At 49.6% G+C, this 19,400-nt stretch overlaps 1 protein-coding gene across 1 annotated transcript in view; it reads left to right on the forward strand.

Moving 5' to 3' along the window:
* Window positions 1–19,400, forward strand: part of ACVR1 (activin A receptor type 1) — a 46,946-nt gene that overhangs the window by 12,945 nt on the left and 14,601 nt on the right. The window contains exons 2-4 of the mRNA XM_040070135.2: window positions 15,804–15,877; window positions 16,440–16,706; window positions 17,185–17,402. Coding sequence (XP_039926069.1) covers window positions 15,826–15,877; window positions 16,440–16,706; window positions 17,185–17,402 — 537 coding nt within the window. The 5' untranslated portion in view covers window positions 15,804–15,825. The remainder of the gene's footprint in view (window positions 1–15,803; window positions 15,878–16,439; window positions 16,707–17,184; window positions 17,403–19,400) is intronic.

Here is a 19,400-nt window from a genome sequence, read left to right on the forward strand (position 1 = left end):
AGTGCTTTGCTTGGCTAAGTAGCTTTGTCATGTAACTTGTGTAGGTAGCTACAGTTAAGTTTCCTGCATGCTCATGGAATGGGTATTGGGGGAATGCTGCTGCAATGCTCTAGGAATTCAGGGAAACCCTAGGCAGGGCGGATTTTGTTTGACTGCATAAATGTGTCTTCATGAGGAATAAACCCTACCGACAACCAAGTTCATACAATAGCGACTCACTGGTTTTAGCTTGAAACTCTGCTAGCCCAGGTTGTGATTATCGTTGCTCTGGGAAGCCATGAGGAATGTTAGATGATGTGTCCTGAAAATGGTGAGAGGGACATGCAGGAAGTCCTTGCCATCAGACCACAGTGGGACACGTCTGTGCAAAGCTCTGGTACAAAGGAACTCAGTCTTGTCCGTGTTTGTGGTGAATGTTCCCAGACAAAGGGCCATGCAGATCAGTAGGGGTGACTTCTGTTTTTCAAGCTCACACTGTCAATTGAGTTCATATTATTCAGTCAGTTCTGGGGGTTTTGGAGATGATTTAGTAATTCCTGGTTTGTTCAGCCTACTGTCAGAAAAATACTGTATTAAAAGCATTGATAGACTTCATTTATTCAGCTCAGATCTGCTTGTTTGCTGGCAGTGCTCAGCTTCCTTTGGAGTTCCTGGCTGCTGCAGGGCAGGCTGGGGACCCACGGGCACAGGGGCTGGGTGGGCCAAGTGTCATTGCTGTGAGTTAATCCTGCTTTTCAGAGGGGAAACAGCTAATACGTGAGTAGGTGCCTTGTGAACAGGCAACAGCTGGGTGCAAAGCAAAAATCTGTTAAAACATGACTAATTCCTGAGTGTTGCATAGAGTTTCTATCTGTATTCAGCAGCAAATTACCATTTTGCGCTTATGCTGCTGTTGCTTCGCTGGAGTTGGCGTGAGCTGTGTGTTTGAACTGATGGTCATTGCTATGAGACTGTCAAAGCATTGGGACAATCTGGGGGTTGGCTCTCTGTCCTTCCACTTGCAACACGGCCGATTCCGTTCAACGAGAACTATTTTAATTGGGTTCCACTCTGTGTTATGTTAAAACTCTGATGCTAGGCACAGAAACCCGTGACACTTGTTTTGTTTGTTCCTGAAAACATATACTTCATTCTGCTTTGGCCATTCAAATTGGTTTTACATGATTGTCAGCTGAAAATAATGCTGCGATTGGCAGCAGCGTGGCAGCTTCCTGCAGCCCGGGACCAGCAGTGGGGTGACTCGTCCAGAGGGGCTGGGAAATGAAAATTCCTGCTCTGAGAGCATTTGTTGCTTAGCAGTGGCCTTGGGGAAGGGCTGTCCCAGCACCCCGTCTGGCCTTGGCAGGCAGCTCCATGTGCTGGGTGCTCTGGGACTGGAGCTGGCCCCCTCTGGAGAACACCCCGGCCCCGTCGCCTGGCCCTGCTGTCCCTGCGCGCCCAGCTGGGCTGGGAGCAGCTCCGGGTGAGGCCGGGAGAGCCTGGGTGCTGCGAGCGTAACTGCAGTGGGGTGGCTGGTTAGAAAATAACCAGTAGTCATGACTTCTGTTAATTAACTACTAAGAGTTAAATAAATGTTATTGGAAAAACTAGTCTGTGTTTATTTGGCATGTCTCTCTCCAGCCGAGGCTGGTGCTAGTTGGTACACGCTCCGCTGCTGAGCCTGTCTGCAGCGTGGTTTTATGTTTTCCGTCTGTATTGATTTTCATGATTCATTGACCATGATCTAAGCAAAAAGCACACTTAAATGACACTGGAGACAGCTGTCTGTTAAAGTAGGACCTTTATGTAGTCTGAAATGGCGCCAGGTTTTTCTTCCATTACTTTATCAAGTAACACACACCAGTAATATTCTTTGTTTAATTTCCTTTTCTAGGTCACTGGTATGTCACCTCTCTTTTGTGTAAGGAGCAGATGGTAAATTCTTACTCTCAACTTTCCTATCGGTTTTGCTCTTGTTATTTTTCTGATAATCATTTGAGGTTATTCTGAAATGGAAGGGGCATTACATTGTGTTTGGGAGTCTCTGTGAAGGGCTCAGTTCTTCTCCCTGTGGAGCTGTTTTGGAAGGTACGTGTGGGAAGTTCAGATAAAAGCAAAAATGTGTAAAGCTTGGGAAGCTGATGTGTAGCTTTTTCCAGTTATAATCTGTGTCTCTTTGTATGGCAGGCTGAAGTTCCAGATGTTGTTTTGGCTTGGAGATAGCGGATAGGGGAAAAATAAGCATTCTAATGTTAACAGAGTCAGCCTGTCTGGATCTGAGCTGACAGGAAAAGGGAGAGATAAAGCCTCCTTTAATGGTGTATGCACTGCTGAAGAGCCAGGGTGCTGTCCCTGGAAAGCAGTTCTGGGCTGGCAGTGCCCTGTGCCAGCCGTGGGCACCGACAGCAGCCGGGCTGGGGCCACCACTGTGACGCTGACCGCTGACTTGCTTCGGGTGTGCAACCCCCCCGCTTCCTGTTAAAAGGTAATTCTTACCCCTCTTGGCGTCCTGCTTGCCCTCAGCAGCTGCCTCTGTTTTGGGGGATGCAGAGCCGAGGTGAAGGGCTGTCGGTCAGACGTGCCTTTGGGGTCAGGTGGCTCTGTGGCTCCGTCTTGGAACACCAGTGGAGTTTTTGGAGCTTGTCCCTGCCAGGAGCTCCGTTTGCTGAGTTGTAGAGGGATTTGGGCATGTGTGTGCTGGATTTCTTCTGGAGGAGACTGTGTTGCAAGCTCTGTTCCTGGTCTATGGCAAATGTGCTCCATCCTGAAACCTGGGCATCAAGTTCTCAGCCTCTTCTGGGCAGCTTGGAGCCATATGTGGTAGCACCTTCCAGTGAGGGGACCAAGGGAATCCACTCTGAGGTAAGAGTGCTGAAATGCATGGTAGGAGTACATGTGGTGGCCAGAAAAGGGATTTCCTGGATTAGCCCATAGGTTATCTGTATAATAATCTATCTATTTTCCCTGTTATATTAAATACATAAATATACTGTGTCCTGTGTCTATTTCATACCCGTTTGTCCTGTCAGGCTTATTTCTAAAATGTATGAGCAAATTATTTTTAATTAATCGCTGAAGTTCCGTTGACTTCCTCCTTAATCTTTCCTTTTTTCCCTCTTTCATTACTGAGTCTAGGAAGTAGCAGTTCCTGGTCAATGGCCCATCCCCACGCCTGTCTTTCCCACTGTGGCGCAGAGGAGCCCTCGGGGCTTTGTGGCCTGGGAGAGCAGTTCTGGTGAGAATGCTCAGTTCACTGGCCTTAACACTGCCAAGCTGAGAGGGAATAGTGCTGACACTGGCTCACCTGAGGAACCGAGCAGCTGAGCTGCTGCAGTCCTTCTGGTGTCTGAAGTCTTGGGCTGTTTGCTGCTTAGAGTTGGGATAAACTTGTCCTCATCGGTTTGTGTAAGTTGTTGGAACGAGGGAGGGAGGGGAGCTGCCGTGTGTTGGTGTGGCAGAATAAAGGATCCTTGGAGCGTGTGTAGCGGGACATGTGTATCAGCATAGGCCAGGACTGGAATGGTTTAACCCTTTCTGGCCTTGTTTGTGTCTCAGAAGTGCGAGTCTGTGTCTGGAGCTGGCCGGCTGACCAGTTGTGATCATGGATGCATTACCTGACACCCCAGAAATACCATCCTTAGAAATCCTGTTGGGCTGGGATGTGCAAGACGTCAGAATAAAGGGCCTGCTGCGTGCTGGGTGGAGGAAGATGCAGAAAGGGAATCTGGGTGTGGGAGACTGCTGCTGCCTACCTTTGTGCTGCTCACATTCCTCACTTGGGCCCGCAGGCAGCGCTGGGGTGTCTTGCTCATGTGGTTCATGACTCAAGCCAAGCCCAGATGTTTTCATGCCCGGTCTGGCCTATTTTCTGAGAATAATTTTGGATGCCTCAGTCCATTTTATTGTGGTTTTCTTAGTGTCTAGTCCAGCTGAAGTTCAGATGATTCCTGGCCTAATTGAATGCTCACAGGCAGACATGACAGCTTCTGCTTTCTCTCTGCAGCTGTGTTCCTGCTAACTTTAGAGCACTCACAATTAGACCCAAGCTGGTAAAAACATCGGGTAGGGCTTTGGCACTGCGTGGTTGTGGTGTTTTTTTTTTTTTTTTTTTTTTTTTTTTTTTTTTTTTTTTTTTTTTGTGGAAAGTTTTGGAGCATGAAACCTAGAAGAGTCTGTCTTGTGGCCAGAAGGTGAGTGAAAATGCTGAAGCTGAAGTGAATCTGTGAAGTCAGATCTCACCTTGTTGACCAACCCGGCTTTCCATTTTCACTGAGCAGTGAGTGGTAGGGGCATGGAAACCTTTTTATACTGGCTGTTGGACCTTTCCTTCAGCATTATCTTGCTGACAGGTTGATGACAGTTACTATCCAGAGTAACCAAAATTTATTTCCTCGTGCCTCTCACAGTGCTTTAGTGCCTTTTGACTCTTTGTAGGAACAGTTTGTATAGCAGGTTATTTGTGGGCAGTACATTCACTCCTTTAACTTGAGTTTTCCTCTGAGGAAAATGGTTTGATGTTGTTGGAAGGAGTGGAATGGTCTCCTGCTCTGTGTGAGCAAGTGCTGCCTTGTGTCCTGTTCAGGATGATCTCTCTCTCCATCACCCATGAGGGAGGAGGGCTGTTGACCCGAAGCGTATCTGGGTGCTTACTGTGTTCAGGAGCGGCTGGTGAAGGTGGTCCTTGACTCGCTGGCCTCAGTGTGTTACAGTCACAGCGTGGCAGAGATGTTGGCAATGGCCAGTGGAAACGTGTCGTAAGCTCACTGGAGTTGTGAGTGTGGCCTTGTTCCCAGCTGCTCAGAGGTGTGTTGCTCGTGGGCAGTCTGTGCAGAGTTCCAAAGACAGACTGGTCCCGAGAGAGCTTTAGCTTTCATTGTGCTTCACGTCTGCAGCTGGGTGCGTGTGAGGTCAGCCACGGGAATTTACCTGTTAAATAGGGATGAGACTGGCTGCTTTTGGCTTCTGCAGCAGCAATTAAACCTGTAAACCAAAAGTCTGTATGAGTGGTTTTCTGAAGATGTGCAGGTACAGTCGGGTTTGGCAAAGCCATGTGAGATGTGTGAGCTTGGCAGCATGCAGCTAAAGAGGTGGAGAGGGAATACTTGACACAGCTCTGGTAAGAAGTGTCAGAATTGTGTATAATTGGGACACATCTGGTGTTTGGAGAGGTGCCTGAAGTTTGGACTGAGGGGTGCAGAGCAGACAGCAATGGACGTTGGTTGGGACTGTAATGGTAGCCCCTGTACAGGGGGGACACAAGCGCTTGCCTCAAAGTAGACACAGCTGTAACAGCAACTGAGGAACGCCAGGACAAAGGGATTTGTAATGTTCTCAAGCTGTTTTAGGACACAAGCTTGAATGTTAGATGGATCAGTGTCCCAGGTGAGACTGCCACAGGAAAGATATGGGCAGAACAGAGACCTACGGTGGAGGCTGTGGTACCTTACAAAGCCTCAGGTGAGAAAGGGGGACAACTTGCAGGATGCTTGGAGGGAGAGGATCATGGTGGAGGGAGAGAACAGGGTGAAGCTGTGAACTGCAGCACTGAGGTTAATGTTGCTGATGTGGGAAGAGCAGAAATACCACTGGAGGGTTCAAGGATGCAGAAAAGCCTGAGCTGGTCTTCACCTTACTGACTTCTTCAAGTCAGCTTTGGGTTGCATTTTCCTTAAGGATGAGTGCCCCTCAGTGTTCCTGGATTTCAGGGGTGTCCCATTTCCACAGTGTTGCTAGTGGGAGTCACGAGGCTGTGGAGCACCAGGGCAGGAATAGCACCTGCTTTGTTTGTATCTTGGGTTTAAGAACAGAATAATGTGGCTCTGGCCTGTCCAAACAGGCAAGACCAAACTGTAGAACAGTACTGCTAAAATTCTGGGGTGGTCTAGTATAATCTCTGAAGATTTGACTTTCTCATGCAGCAGGGTGTTTCCTTCTTGGGATAGCTAACTGCATTCTGTTTTCTGGACTCCAGAGTAATAGTTAATGAAATGCTCTGCTCCTGCAGAGGAAATGCTGTTTCATGACTTGTGCCTACGGAGTGTCAGGAACTGCTGTTCTCAGTCCGATTGCTCTATAAATGTTGGTTAATTTTCTTTGGCTGGCTGAGGCTAGGAGCAGTTAAAGCAGTAAGTGGAGTGGTGAATGAACACCTGACTTTTCCATGTCCCTTAACCTTTCTGACTTTGTAGCAGCCCATCGCTCCAGAAGAATGCTGCTCTAGTCCCAGCGTCATCCCTCAGCAGTGAGCTGGAGGTGTGAAGCCAGGCTCTCCTGTCTCTCTTTGGTACCCCTGCCACAGTCCTCTGTTCCTTCGTGTCTCTCCTGCTCCTGTCCTGCTCAGGTTTATAGATTTATATATATACACAAAACTCCCCATATACATTTATAGCATTTCCAGCTTTGATTGTTCTATTTTAACTAGTGGCTGTGTTTGCTGTGTCATGCTGCCATAGTATTATTCTGACAATGCAATGAAATGGATTAAAAAAAAAAAAAGGTTTCTTAGTGTAATTTTTATCAAAATACCCCAAACTGCATTCAGGGTAGGATGCTTAGACTAAACGGCAGAAGCAAAATATTCTTGGAGTGATGACCCTGTGAAAATAACTCTGGAGGTTCAGGTTTATCCAGGGTAAATCTGCAAAATCTCGCTGGGATTACTGATGTGCAAATGAGGGTCCTCACTGGAGTGAAATATCAACACAGCTGAGGGGTCACCTGGAGAGTGCTTCCAGCAGCCTTGCCTCACTCAGTTTGGCTCTGAGTGATCTGGCCTGATAGCGTCAGGGACTTCGAATAAAAAGCATTTGCACCTCTCTAGGTCCCTGCATGTGTGAAAACACACTGAGACTGTAGGGAGATGCTGCTTAATTAATGCATTTGTAGGAACTAGAGGACATCATTGTTATCTTGCAGCAGGGTGTGCCCCAGTGAGACATGGTCTCTAAAAGCTGTGCACATCATCAGACCCAGGCTTCTTTGCAACCCTGAATAAAGAAATGAGTATTTAAAATTTGTGTGAAGAAAAACAGGGGGAATTTTTTTTTTTTTTTAAGGGAAAAATAGGACTTTTGTTGGTGATAACCAAGCCAAAGATTTGTTTTTGGAAATGTTTGTTTTGGTTGGCTGGAGTGTTCTGCAGAAACTCGGAACAGGCGAGCTATGTAATATTTAACTAGTTACTAAAAAGCATTTGAAAGCGATTAGCAGTCAGTGATCTCATTTAGACTGTGAGTTCAACTGTCTCAGTTTCTCGTTGAGATGATAACGCAGCTCCGCGGCAGAGGGATGTTTGTTTGGAGAGCAGGGGGTGCAGAGGGATGTTTGTTTGGAGAGCAGGGGGTGCTGCAGCCCCTGCGGGTGTCCCGGCGGCTGGCGCTGTGTTTTCCCTGGGGCCGGTGGCTTTGGGGGCAGAGCCGTATCCTGGTGGCTCTGGCTGGTGCTGTGCACACGGGGCTGTGTGTGCCTGGTTTTCCCCTGTCAGGGCAGACCAGGATACAGCGGGGGCAGTGTGTGACGGGCAATCCCGAAACGCCTGCGGTTGTGTTCCTGCCTGGGCTCCTTCATCGCGCACTGCGCCGATAACATCTGGAATAAACACGCTGGCTGGCTGGAGGAAAGCAGGCCAAGGCTGGGAGAGGTAGGCTTTGAGTATGTTGAAAGTAAGTCGCTGTTGCTGGGTGCATTTTTAGGTTTGTGTGGCTATTTTAATGCTTTTTACTGAAACTGTTCAGAAACAGCTTTTACAGACAATTCCCGATAATCTCTCAGTTGAAAATATTTGTGTTTTGGGACTTAATCACAGCTGCTGGATAAATCCAGGTGCTCTGTTTGGATAGAGTTTGTGTCTTCATTGGCAGTTTTGTGCTGAGATGTGAGAGCCTACTGTCTTTGGAGAGAGAAGCGTTCCAGGGGGAGAAGTGTGGCAGTCTGGCAGCAGGATGTGCAGGGCTGCTCTCCTTGCCTCCTAAGCCCAAGGCCTCAGCGCAGATGAAGGCACTAGACTTGCATGGGGATTTTCCTCACTTTGTGGGCCTCTAGAATTGCCTTGGCAGAGTGGTATTCAAGGTGTCTATGGCTGTGACTTGTGTCTAACAGGGGAAGTGTCTGAGGAGCTTTGCAGCTGTGCCATGGAGCCCTTTTCATGGTAGTTATAAATGCAGTGCTCCCCTCTGGTGGGAGTGTCTGTGTGCCATGTAAGAATTCGTGTACACGTGCAGCATAATCAATGAACACCCTTGTTTTTATGTGAAATGTGTGAGAGGCCACAGTAACTCCTGTGTGTCTGAGTGTCTTGAGCAGATACCTGTGCTGTGCCTCGGTGGTGTGAGGTGAGACCTGACCCTGAGCGTTCCCCAGAGCATCCGTTCATGGGCCTGCAGACCCCTGTGTGTTCACCGTGTGCTGCTTCCCCGCACACCTCCCTGTCCAGGCGCTCCCAGCAGTGCCATGGTCACTGAACCACAGACAGTGACTTTGTGAATGAGGGCTTTAAGCAGTGCTGGTGTGTGCAGGCTCTGCAGGGGAAGCTGTTCCGTGGGGCAATGCTAATCCTTCCTAGCTGCCTCCCGGTGAATTTATTTACCCCGCAAGGCAACAAATGATATGGAAAGATACATACGTGTCTTCAAAGGCACTGGGAAGTTGCAGATCCATTTAAAAGTGTCTGTGCTTGCTTTGTTGTTTGAGTAAGCAGTCCCTCAGTGTGTTGCCTAAGACCCCTGAGCTGATGCAATAGCCACACACAGCCTGAGCTTTTACTCTGGGGCCAGTGCCTTCTGTGTCCTGCCTCCAGCCGCAGGGAGGTTCTGCTGCCCACGTGGAGTCACTGAATGGTTTGTTTGGAAAAGCCCTCTAAGGTCATCAAGTCAAACCATTCTCCCAGCGGTGCCAAGGCCACCACTAACCCAATGTGCCACATCTGCACAACTTCTAAATCCCTCCAGGGATGGGAACGCCACCAGTGCCCTGGACAATGCCAGGCAGCCTTTGCCAAGGCTGGACAACCCTTTCCATGAAGGATTTTTCCCCAGTATGCAACCTGAACCTCCCCTGGTACAGCTTGATGCTATTTCCTCTTGTCCTGTTCCCTGGGAGCAGGCCGTATTTATTTTTATATAACACTCATGCTTTGCTACCTTTTCCTTTTCTTTTAAGAACCAAGGGATTGGCTCTTTGTGAGATGTTACCGTTACTGATAGGGAGAATCTTCCAGGACACTTTACACTGTGCAGTTGCCTTTCTTGTGGCGGCTATATTCTTGCACAGTAGTGCTGTGATTTTGCTTTGTACAGAAGAACCAGTGTCCCATCCTTCACTCTTTCTGTGTTTGCGGTCACTTGAATCTGAGACATTTTGTCTTTCAGGGTGGCACTTTGACACATTTTTGGAGCTGCAAAGTGTGTCTTGTGCCTTGTGCATTTGCAGGTGGGTACCAAATGGACTTGGTGGCTGGCTTCCATCTTCTGAATTCTGGCAACCGAGTTTAGACCATAAGAAAGGACTGCCCAAGGTTGTCGCTCTCTGACGCAGGGAATGCCTTTGTGGGGCTGCTTGGGGGTTGCACCTCCTTTGTGTGAGCTTCAGTTAAAGAGAAAGCTGTGAATTATTGCTTTTAAATGCACATTTCTCCTTCTGAAGGCACAGCTGTGGATGAGTTCAGCTCGTGTGTTGCCGTTGTGGATGGCACAACTGTGACCCAGTATTATGGATGTTTTCTTTTGATAGGAATCTGGTGAGGTACATGCAAAATATGTACAGCCCTTGGGCTCTTGGCAGGGCGCCACTGGGACTGTCAGCGATATCTGGGTGCTTCTGATCTCAGCCGGAAAGTCTGAGCTGCTCTCGTGGTTCATGTTCCCATGTCTGTGTCATATGGAGATGAAATGCAGCCCGAAGTTTCTGCAGTAATGGGCTCACTCTGTCTGCCACAGTCTGTGCTCGGTGGTGGCACTGGGGACTGAAGGCCATTTCCCAACAGCCCGGCCTGCAGAGGTCCTTGTGATGTTTGTGTTGTCTCAACTGGTTCTTCTCTCCCCTGTGGCTTCTTGCAGATGCTGTCCTGACAGTCCCAGTACAGAACTTCACCCCACATTGCTGTCAGGCCATACAGGAATGATTTGGCAGAACACAACTTTCCTAGGAAGAAAGGAGAGAGCACTGTCAGCTGTGAAAGTGGAACAGGCACTGGGGTTTCAGGGTGGGTTTTGCAGTGTTGGGACTTTATGACTGCAAACCATACGTACTCTATTGACTCTGTTACAGCTTGTGTGCCTGTGTTATGTTGGGTGTCTTTACCAAGTGTTTGATCTGCCTCGCGCTTGGCTTATTGTTCATTTGGGCTTCCAAAGCCAGTTTAAAGGACTCCTTAGAATCCAAAGCTGGCCTTGGAACAGGTGCTGGCCTGCCCAGGAGCCAGGGTCCCTTCCTTGCCTGCAGTGCATGGCAGGTTTGTTTGCAAATCTGGGAGCTGCCACTTTGAAAGAGACTTTTCCATTGATAGCAAGTTCTGGTTTCCAATGATAATGTGCTTTTGCAGGAGGAGGTTACACCCAAATGATCCACTTTTCCCTGTATGTGGCTGAAACTCAGACACAGTGTCCTGCCTCCAGCTCGGCCCTGTGGTGTCCAGTACTTCTGCATCTAGAGTGTGGCATGGGATGCTGGGATCCATGGGATCCCTGCCTCTGTGGGTATGGAATGTGGCGCAGGGCACTGGGGTCCATGGGATCCCTGCCTCTGTGGGTATGGGGTGTGGCACAGGGCACTGGGATCCATGGGATCCCTGTATCCCTGTGTGTGGGGTGTGTCAGGGATCGCTGGGTCCCTGTATCCCTGTTTGTGTGGAGTGTCAGGGATTGCTGACACCTCCATCCCTGTGTGTGAGGTGTGTCAGGGATTGCTGGCACCTCCATCCCTGTGTGTGGGGTGTGTCAGGGATTGCTGGCACCTCCATCCCTGTGTGTGGGGTGTGTCAGGGATTGCTGGCACCTCCATCCCTGTGTGTGGAGCACGTTGTGGAGCTCTGGGATCGCTGGGTCCCTGTATCCCTGTGTGTGGGGAGTGTCAGGGACTGCTGGCACCTCCATCCCTGTGTGTGGGGTGTGTCAGGGATGCTGGCACCTCCATCCCTGTGTGTGGTTAGTGTCAGGGATGCTGGCACCTCCATCCCTGTGTGTGGGGTGTGTCAGGGATCGCTGGGTCCCTGTATCCCTGTGTGTGAGGTGTGTCAGGGATTGCTGGCACCTCCATCCCTGTGTGTGGGGTGTGTCAGGGATTGCTGGCACCTCCATCCCTGTGTGTGAGGTGTGTCAGGGACTGCTGGCACCTCCATCCCTGTGTGTGGGGAGTGTCAGGGATTGCTGGCACCTCCATCCCTGTGTGTGGGGTGTGTCAGGGATTGCTGGCACCTCCATCCCTGTGTGTGGGGTGTGTCAGGGATTGCTGGCACCTCCATCCCTGTGTGTGGGGAGTGTCAGGGATTGCTGGCACCTCCATCCCTGTGTGTGGGGTGTGTCAGGGATTGCTGGCACCTCCATCCCTGTGTGTGGGGAGTGTCAGGGATTGCTGGCACCTCCATCCCTGTGTGTGGGGTGTGTCAGGGATTGCTGGGTCCCTGTATCCCTGTGTGTGAGGTGTGTCAGGGACTGCTGGCACCTCCATCCCTGTGTGTGGGGTGTGTCAGGGATTGCTGGCACCTCCATCCCTGTGTGTGGGGTGTGTCAGGGATCGCTGGGTCCCTGTATCCCTGTGTGTGAGGTGTGTCAGGGATTGCTGGCACCTCCATCCCTGTGTGTGAGGTGTGTCAGGGATTGCTGGCACCTCCATCCCTGTGTGTGGGGTGTGTCAGGGATTGCTGGCACCTCCATCCCTGTGTGTGGGGAGTGTCAGGGATTGCTGGCACCTCCATCCCTGTGTGTGGGGTGTGTCAGGGACTGCTGGCACTTCCATCCCTGTGTGTGGGGAGTGTCAGGGATGCTGGCACCTCCATCCCTGTGTGTGAGGTGTGTCAGGGACTGCTGGCACCTCCATCCCTGTGTGTGGGGAGTGTCAGGGACTGCTGGCACCTCCATCCCTGTGTGTGGAGCTCGTTGTGGAGCTCTGGGATCGCTGGCTCCCCGCATCCCGAGCGCTGGGATCCCTGCCCGTGTTCCCAAGGCCCTCTAGTGGCTCTTGCCGCTGTGCTGCGGTTCCGTAGGGCATGGCCAGCAGCTCCAATCGCACGGCAAAGGTCTTGTGTTTAGAAAGGAAAATACCTTTTTTAGAAAAGAAAAATACCTTTTGTGTATTTTTGCTGGTTGTGTGTTAATTCCTCTTTATTTGTCTGGGTTAAATCCCGACCCTTCCCTTGGGAAGAAAGTTCTTGTGAATTCAGACACCAGATAGTAACTGGATGTCTCATGGATCTTTAAATCCACAGCAATTTTCTGTGGGGATTTACGAAATGTTTTGTTCCTTGTATTGAAATGTATATTTTCTTTCTCTCTAAACAAGCAGTAACTGGAAGGGGTGAAGGGGTGTGCTTGCTGGTGTCACTAGACTTTGGTGCTTATGTATGTGCATTAATTGCTTTGAAAAAGTGATTTTTTTTTTTTTTTTAAGCAGTGGAAACAACACCTTTGAACTCATGCTTTCAAATAATTTTTGAGGGAAAATGAGTATTTTGTAAAGGTCAGAGCCTCCGTCCCAGCTCCCTCCCTCCTGCGGTGTCCCAGGGCAGCTGCCCCGGTCGAGGTGGTGTGGCTGGGCCGTGCCGAGGGCTGGGAGCCCCCTGCCAACAGCCCCAGAGTGTCCTGGGCTGCACAGACGTGGGGCAGCCTTTGGTTTGGTGCTGAGGACGCGGGGTGGGCGTGCTACAGGCTGCTGCAGATGTGCACAGCTTCTCAGCAAAGGCAGACGAGATGTTCCTTGAGGCTTTTGGGAATATGAACGGCTGCAAGAACAGCTTCATAGAAGCAGAGTTTAGAGTGAAGTATTGGGCTTTTTTTTTCCTTGGGAGGACCACACATGCTGCGAAATGCATGAAATCTGTTAAAAGTCCAGTTCGGTTTGTTTGCCTCTTTGGGGGCATGGCTCTGATTTCCATCGTCATCCTGAGAAGTACAGGGCAGGGGCTTGTGTGTACAAACATACTTGTGTATATTTGTTTCTTTGTTTTTGGGGACTCAAATAAACAACTTGAAAAGATACCAGATAAGCACATGCAACTGGCAGAGTTTTCCTGGTGTTTGGGCTGGCGTGTACTTCTCCAGTCCCACACTGCAGCCATCTCCTGGCTGGTGTGCTCAGCCTCCTTTCCTGGCAGAGCAGAGCGGAGCTGGGCTGGCTCAGGGCCCCGCTGCTCTCCCTCAGCCAGGTCTGGCAGCAGAAGGGCTGGAATGGCCAAGGGAGGATGCCCTGGTGGGGTCACGGCGTGGGGGTCTCAGGGCCACCCCACGTGTTGCAGAGGTGGGACAGCTCCCACCAGTGCAAAACAACCCATACTGGTTTTAACTGGGCCCAGAGGCTGCAGCCCTGAGTTACTGTGGAAGACCTGGCTGTGCCTGAGCAGCAGCTGGTGCTGCTGGTTAACCTCTGAACCTGCCCAGCAGTGTTAAACTCAGTTTTTGTCTTTCTAAAGCGCCTTTTCCTTGAGCTGGATGTCCCCGCTGTCGGAAGGGCTCTCCTGGGGGACCTGTCCCTGCCGGGATCCCCTGGAGCGCCCTCCCCTCTCCCATCCACACAGCCCCTGGGCTGGCTTTGGCTCTCTGCAGTGCCAGTGTCTGTGCAAAGGAGGAGGGCAGGTCCTGGATACCTGGGCTGGCTTTGGCTCTCTGGAGTGCCCGTGTGTGTGCAAAGGAGGAGGGCAGGTCCCAGCCCCTGGGCTGGCTTTGGCTCTCTGCAGTGCCAGTGTCTGTGCAAAGGAGGAGGGCAGGTCCCAGCCCCTGGGCTAGCTTTGGCTCTCTGGAGTGCCCATGTGTGTGCAAAGGAGGAGGGCAGGTCCTGGCCCCTGGGCTGGCTTTGGCTCTCTGGAGTGCCCGTGTGTGTGCAAAGGAGGAGGGCAGGTCCCAGGAGCCCCTGGGCTGGCTTTGGCTCTCTGGAGTGCCAGTGTGTGTGCAAAGGAGGAGGGCAGGTCCTGGCCCCTGGGCTGGCTTTGGCTCTCTGGAGTGCCAGTGTGTGTGCAAAGGAGGAGGGCAGGTCCTGGCCCCTGGGCTGGCTTTGGCTCTCTGGAGTGCCCGTGTGTGTGCAAAGGAGGAGGGCAGGTCCCAGGAGCCACCTTGGGCTGCGCTTGCTGAGTGAGCAGGCGCAGGGCCAGGGCTGCTGCAGCCTCCTCTGCCTTGGGACCCCTTGGAGCTGATCTGGAGCATTAGGCCACTGGTGGTTCCTTGGGATGGCTCTCCTCTGCTTTGAACTTCCTGTGTGGGTTGCTCCCTGCTGGTGCTGTTTAACTCGGTTTGATCGTGTTTCCAGCACGATTGCTGAGGTTAAATATCGGCAGGTGTTACGGATGCCTTGGGGTGTATCAGGGACAAGCTTCCTCGGGGAAAGGGTCTTTGGAAGGGAGAGTGTTGCTCTGGAAGGTGAGGCAGTCAGCGCTGCCTGGGCCTTTCTGTGAAGGCAAAAACTGAATACTTGGGTCAGAAATTTATGATCATTTTAACTGATGACGAATCAATTACTGAAAACAAATCCATGTCTGGAAATAAATACAGAAGTAATGGCTTGGCTTTCATCACTGAGCACTTTAGAAGTGCTCATAATTTGAAAAGGCACAGCAGAACAGAACTGAAAGGAAAATGGGAATATCAGAATTATTCTCAATTTTCATGTGCTTCAATTAGAATTAAATCTGAAAAATGAAGACAAATACCTGCATGTAAGGAGCACGGTAATGGCTCAGTGGCTTGTCAAGGAGAGCTTTGGTTTGCACCTACTGCTTGCTGCTGCTTTGGACTGGAATTTTGTTCCATGTGACTATGCCAGACAGTCTCTGTAGGAACTGACCGGCACAGGACAGACGAACCATTCTGAGTCACCAGCCCTGTCTGTTGGGTTAAATCCTAAGAAACTGCTGAAAAGTTTCTGTTTGGAAGCCTTGTTTCACAGTAAAAAGTCAAGAGTGGTCGGTTATTTTCTTGTAAAGACCAAGTATCACAGCAGAGATTGGAAATACAAAGGCAAATTCACTCCTTTTTTCCTGTTTTAGAGGGAACATGTGCCTCTGCTTTATGCTGGAATCAGCCTGAACTGTTGCACAAGGTGTAGTTACCTGTCTTCAGCAGCAGGGAAATGGACTTGGGCCATCGAAAGGAAAATCCTTGGAGAAGCAACTTAAACTGGGAAACTACTCTTCAGAGAGTAGCATCTTCCTTAAATACATCTCGATCTTTTTCTTGCCATCCAGCAATGGGTTTTGCCGGTTAATGGAAGTTGTTCTGAGTTTTCTGTTCCCCTCAAAGCCCAGATAGTACAGTTTTAAAGACCACCTTCTCAGTTCACAATAGTTTAGCTTTTTAATAACTGGTTCAAAGAATGCATCATCTGTATTACATTCCTGCTTGGTACTGGGAGGGTTCAAATTTCCCTGCTACAAGCTTCTGTATCTGCACAGTAGTTGTCTGTGATGTCTCTGTCAATCTCAAAAGACGTTGCAGTAAATGCATGGATTTTATAAGTGAAGGAAAGTATTTAGGAAACAAGACAGAGTTAAAAGGGAGACCAGTCGGCTGGGTTGTGTTTTGTGTAAGGAATTGATGGAAGACATGGCTGAATGCTGCTTTTGGGGCGGGTGCATTTTTGGACAGCAGTGGAAGCACACAGAACTCTCACGTCTCTCCTTTCTGCAGCTCCAGGGTGGTTGATGGAGTTATGATTCTCCCTGTGCTGATGGTGATGGCGTTCCCATCTCCGAGCTGGCAAGGTGAGTGTTGTGTGGGGTCAGAGTTTCCAGTGTGGTGTTTGGTGACTCTTCTGCGATTGCTCCAGTGAGGGCACTGGGTTTGCAGAGTGACTTCTGTAACTGGTTTACACAGCTGTGTGCACATGAAGCTTTTCTGATCCGCAGTGTGTTTAAGGTTTGCCTCAGAAAAAGGGGAATAGTATTTCCACTGCCATGGAAAGGCAGGAGTGGTTCGTTTGAAGTTCTCTTGGTTGTTTTGAGAGATGATTTCCTGAAAGATGTGTACCACTTCACAAACACCTTTGGAAACCATTGAATAAAAGCTGTCTGGAAGTAACTTGGCTTTCTCAGTTTGAAATCTTAATTTACTTGAGAGAGGTCTCTTGTGTCCGCTGTGACATATTTCTGTCCTGATGAAATAGCTGAATTAGAATCGTTATCTCCTACTTAGTAGATCTTCATCACTACCTGAAAACAATATCAATTCCCTTGAGCAGTTTTTATTGTCTTATGATTTGGTTACCTCTAACTGAAGCTATTAAGAGCAGGATGATGTTTTTTCCTCGACTCGTCCCTTTTGCAGATGATGAACGGAAGCTCAAGATGGTCCCCTACGAATGCGTGTGTGAAGGCACATCCTGTGGGAACGGCGATCGGTGCCAGGGCCAGCGCTGCTTTTCTTCCCTGAGCATTAATGACGGGGCTAAGGTCTACCAGAAGGGCTGCTTCCAGGTCTATGAGCAGCGGAAAATGACGTGCAAAACGCCTCCGTCCCCCAACCAGGCCGTGGAGTGCTGCCAGGGCCACCTGTGCAACATGAACATCACTGCGCAGCTGCCCTCTTCCAAAGGTGACAGCTTCGTTCTTCAGCAGTGCATTTGGAGCGAGAGGAGGGGGTTGGCTGTGATCTGCTGTGTGGGAGAGAGGTGGCTCCAGTGCTGGCTGAAGGAAGGGTTTCACGGGCGCAGCAAGCCCTTCGTGCCCCGCTCCCCACCCTGGGGCCTGCTGGCACACCCCTGATGCCCGTGGGTGACTGGTGTCGGTGGCTGGGGCACTGGGGGGGTTGCAGGGTGTGGTTGGGGTCAGGATGGAGGTACTGCCTGCGGGAAGGGGCTGGGTGCAGCTGGGGGCTGTGCTGTTCCACAGGGAGCGTCCTCCTGCAGGTGTGCTCACACCTGCCTGTGGCATGGCCTCTCTGTCACGCTGTGTGAGTACCCAGGTAAGGGTTGGTGTCAGTGCCAATGGGTTTAAAGACTTTCTCTGGGAGTCTGCAAATTTACTTTTTTCTCTCTCGTTTCACGCTTTTCCCCTTCCTTCTCTTTTCCAAGGGCAAACCTTTCAAGGAGAAGCTGCAGGTTACAGCATGGAAACACTGATCATCGTTATCCTGGCTCCTGTGGTAGTGCTGATAGTTTTTTCTGCGGTAGCTGTGCTGATCATACGGAGAATACAGAAAAACCACATGGAGAGGCTCAATTCTAGGGATGCAGAGTATGGCACGATCGAGGGCCTCATTGCCTCCAACGTGGGGGACAGCACGCTGGCAGTAAGTGACCTACCTGTGTGCAGGGTGTGAGTTTCCCTCACTTCCAAACTCCCCTCCCTCTCCTCCTTCCGTGTGGCCGCACCACTAAGAGCGTGTTTTGCTGCCAGGGGGTGCCACTTGCCCTCAGGACTGGAGTGGTGCTATTCCTGTGCTCCCAAAACTGTAGCATGGATGAATTTTAACCAAGAGATGGGTTTGGCAAGTGTAGGTCCTTTGATCTGGAGAATCGCTCTGAGCTGTTGGTGTTCCTGGAGACAATGTCAGCGCACAGTGGCAGAGTGTGCCTGACTGTTGGGTGGCCTGGAGAGGTGGAGAACTGTGCTGCATGTTTGATACACAGCAAGCTGAAGGGTTGGAAAAGATGTGATGCTAGGTGGGAGAGAAAATACAGATAATTTTGGTGTTTAAAGCCTTCAGACCTGACTGCCGTGATCTCGGTAGCAGGATTCTGGGATGACTGGGATATCAGTGACATTTTGTTGATGGAAGAGCAGTGGGAGTTCTAAGAAATGTGCGGTGCTTACTCAAAGCTCAGCTTTCAAAATATGCTCATGCAGTCTCTAGAAAATACAATGAGCTGGGAATTGTTCCCTTTCTGCAAAGTGGCTGTCCCTTCCCCCTTCCCTGAGGCCAGAGCACAAATGTCCCAGCAGCTGTCCCTCCCTTTATCTGAGCAGAGCAAGTGAAGCTTCAGGCAGATGGAAAGTGTTTGTTCTGAAGCAGTGCAGAGTTTTCTCCTTGCATTTCTGAGATAAAATGTCCCCCACCTTAAGAGGCTGGAAAACATTTTCTATTTTGGTGCTCTTCCACCATAATGTGCTTTCACTGCAGGGTTGAATAGTGGCCTGTGTCTGTTAATATTTTTTTTTCTTTTTTTTTTTTTTGTGCCTTTGACTTTGTTTAATCAGCCCACAAGGCTTGATTCCGTGTTACTGGTTTAAAAAGGCCAGTCTTGATGTGTCCACCATGACCCAGGCATGTGTGCAACTGGTGATCTGCCCTTAGGCACTGACTTTTACTAGTTCTTCTGTCTTACCTGTGCAAGATCATTTCAAGCCACTCGCAAACCTTCTGTACTTCTAGTTATTTATTTTTACTTGGAAATGGTGACAAAACCTGGGAAGAATAAATCAGAATTCTGTTTCAAAGAGCTGTGGGGGCTTGGTCTGGTGGAGCAGTCAGAGCCTCAGAGCGATGGTGCCAGCGCTGCTGCTCCGCCTCCCGGTGTGGCTGATGCACAAAATGTAATTAATTGGTAGCTCCTGTGCCTAAGCGTTCATCTGAACAGCAAGTCTTCTAGATTCCAGATTTTTCTTCTCCGTTGTGTTTTAAGTCACTGGTTTTGTCACACATTCGGTAGGTTTACATTTAGGATTAGTCTCTGCAGTGTAGCAAGTGCTTAAAGCCCTAAGCTGCTTAGTGGAAGGAGCTCTGGCCTCTTCAAATCTTGTTTTTACAGTTGCTGTAGATAAGTTTGGGAGTTTTTGTTCGTTTTTGTTGCTTTTGTTTTGCCTCTGATGCAGGCATGAAGGAAAGTGAGCCCTCAACTCATGTTAAAAAGTAAGGTAGTCTCTGCACTCCTAAGTTATCTTTTTCTTGAGCACTCCTTAAGAGGTGGTTAGAGATGAGATTTCACGGATATCTGGTTCAAATGCAGCAATGCAGTTTTCTGGAAGTAATGGAAAGTTGATTATACTTAGGCTTTTTTATCCCATTTTCCTTTGCAAAGAAAGAGTCTTGCAATAGTTGTTAATGCTTTAAACTAATACAAAACTCCTGGCTGTAAAAGTAGCTGGGCATTAGCATTTTACACGGCTAATGGGATTTTAACATTCAGTCAGGATCTCTCTCATGTTTATTATAAGCTTGCAGCTCAAAGTTTGCTTTCAATGCACTAAAAATACCAGAAACTGATAAAGCTTTTAAGAAAGATTTGGTACAGAAGTTTTTCTGGGATATCAATGGCAAATCTTGTGTAGATGATGCTGGTAAATCCCC

The sequence above is a fragment of the Hirundo rustica genome, chromosome 7 (assembly GCF_015227805.2).
Source record: "Hirundo rustica isolate bHirRus1 chromosome 7, bHirRus1.pri.v3, whole genome shotgun sequence".
Taxonomy (NCBI): domain Eukaryota; kingdom Metazoa; phylum Chordata; class Aves; order Passeriformes; family Hirundinidae; genus Hirundo; species Hirundo rustica.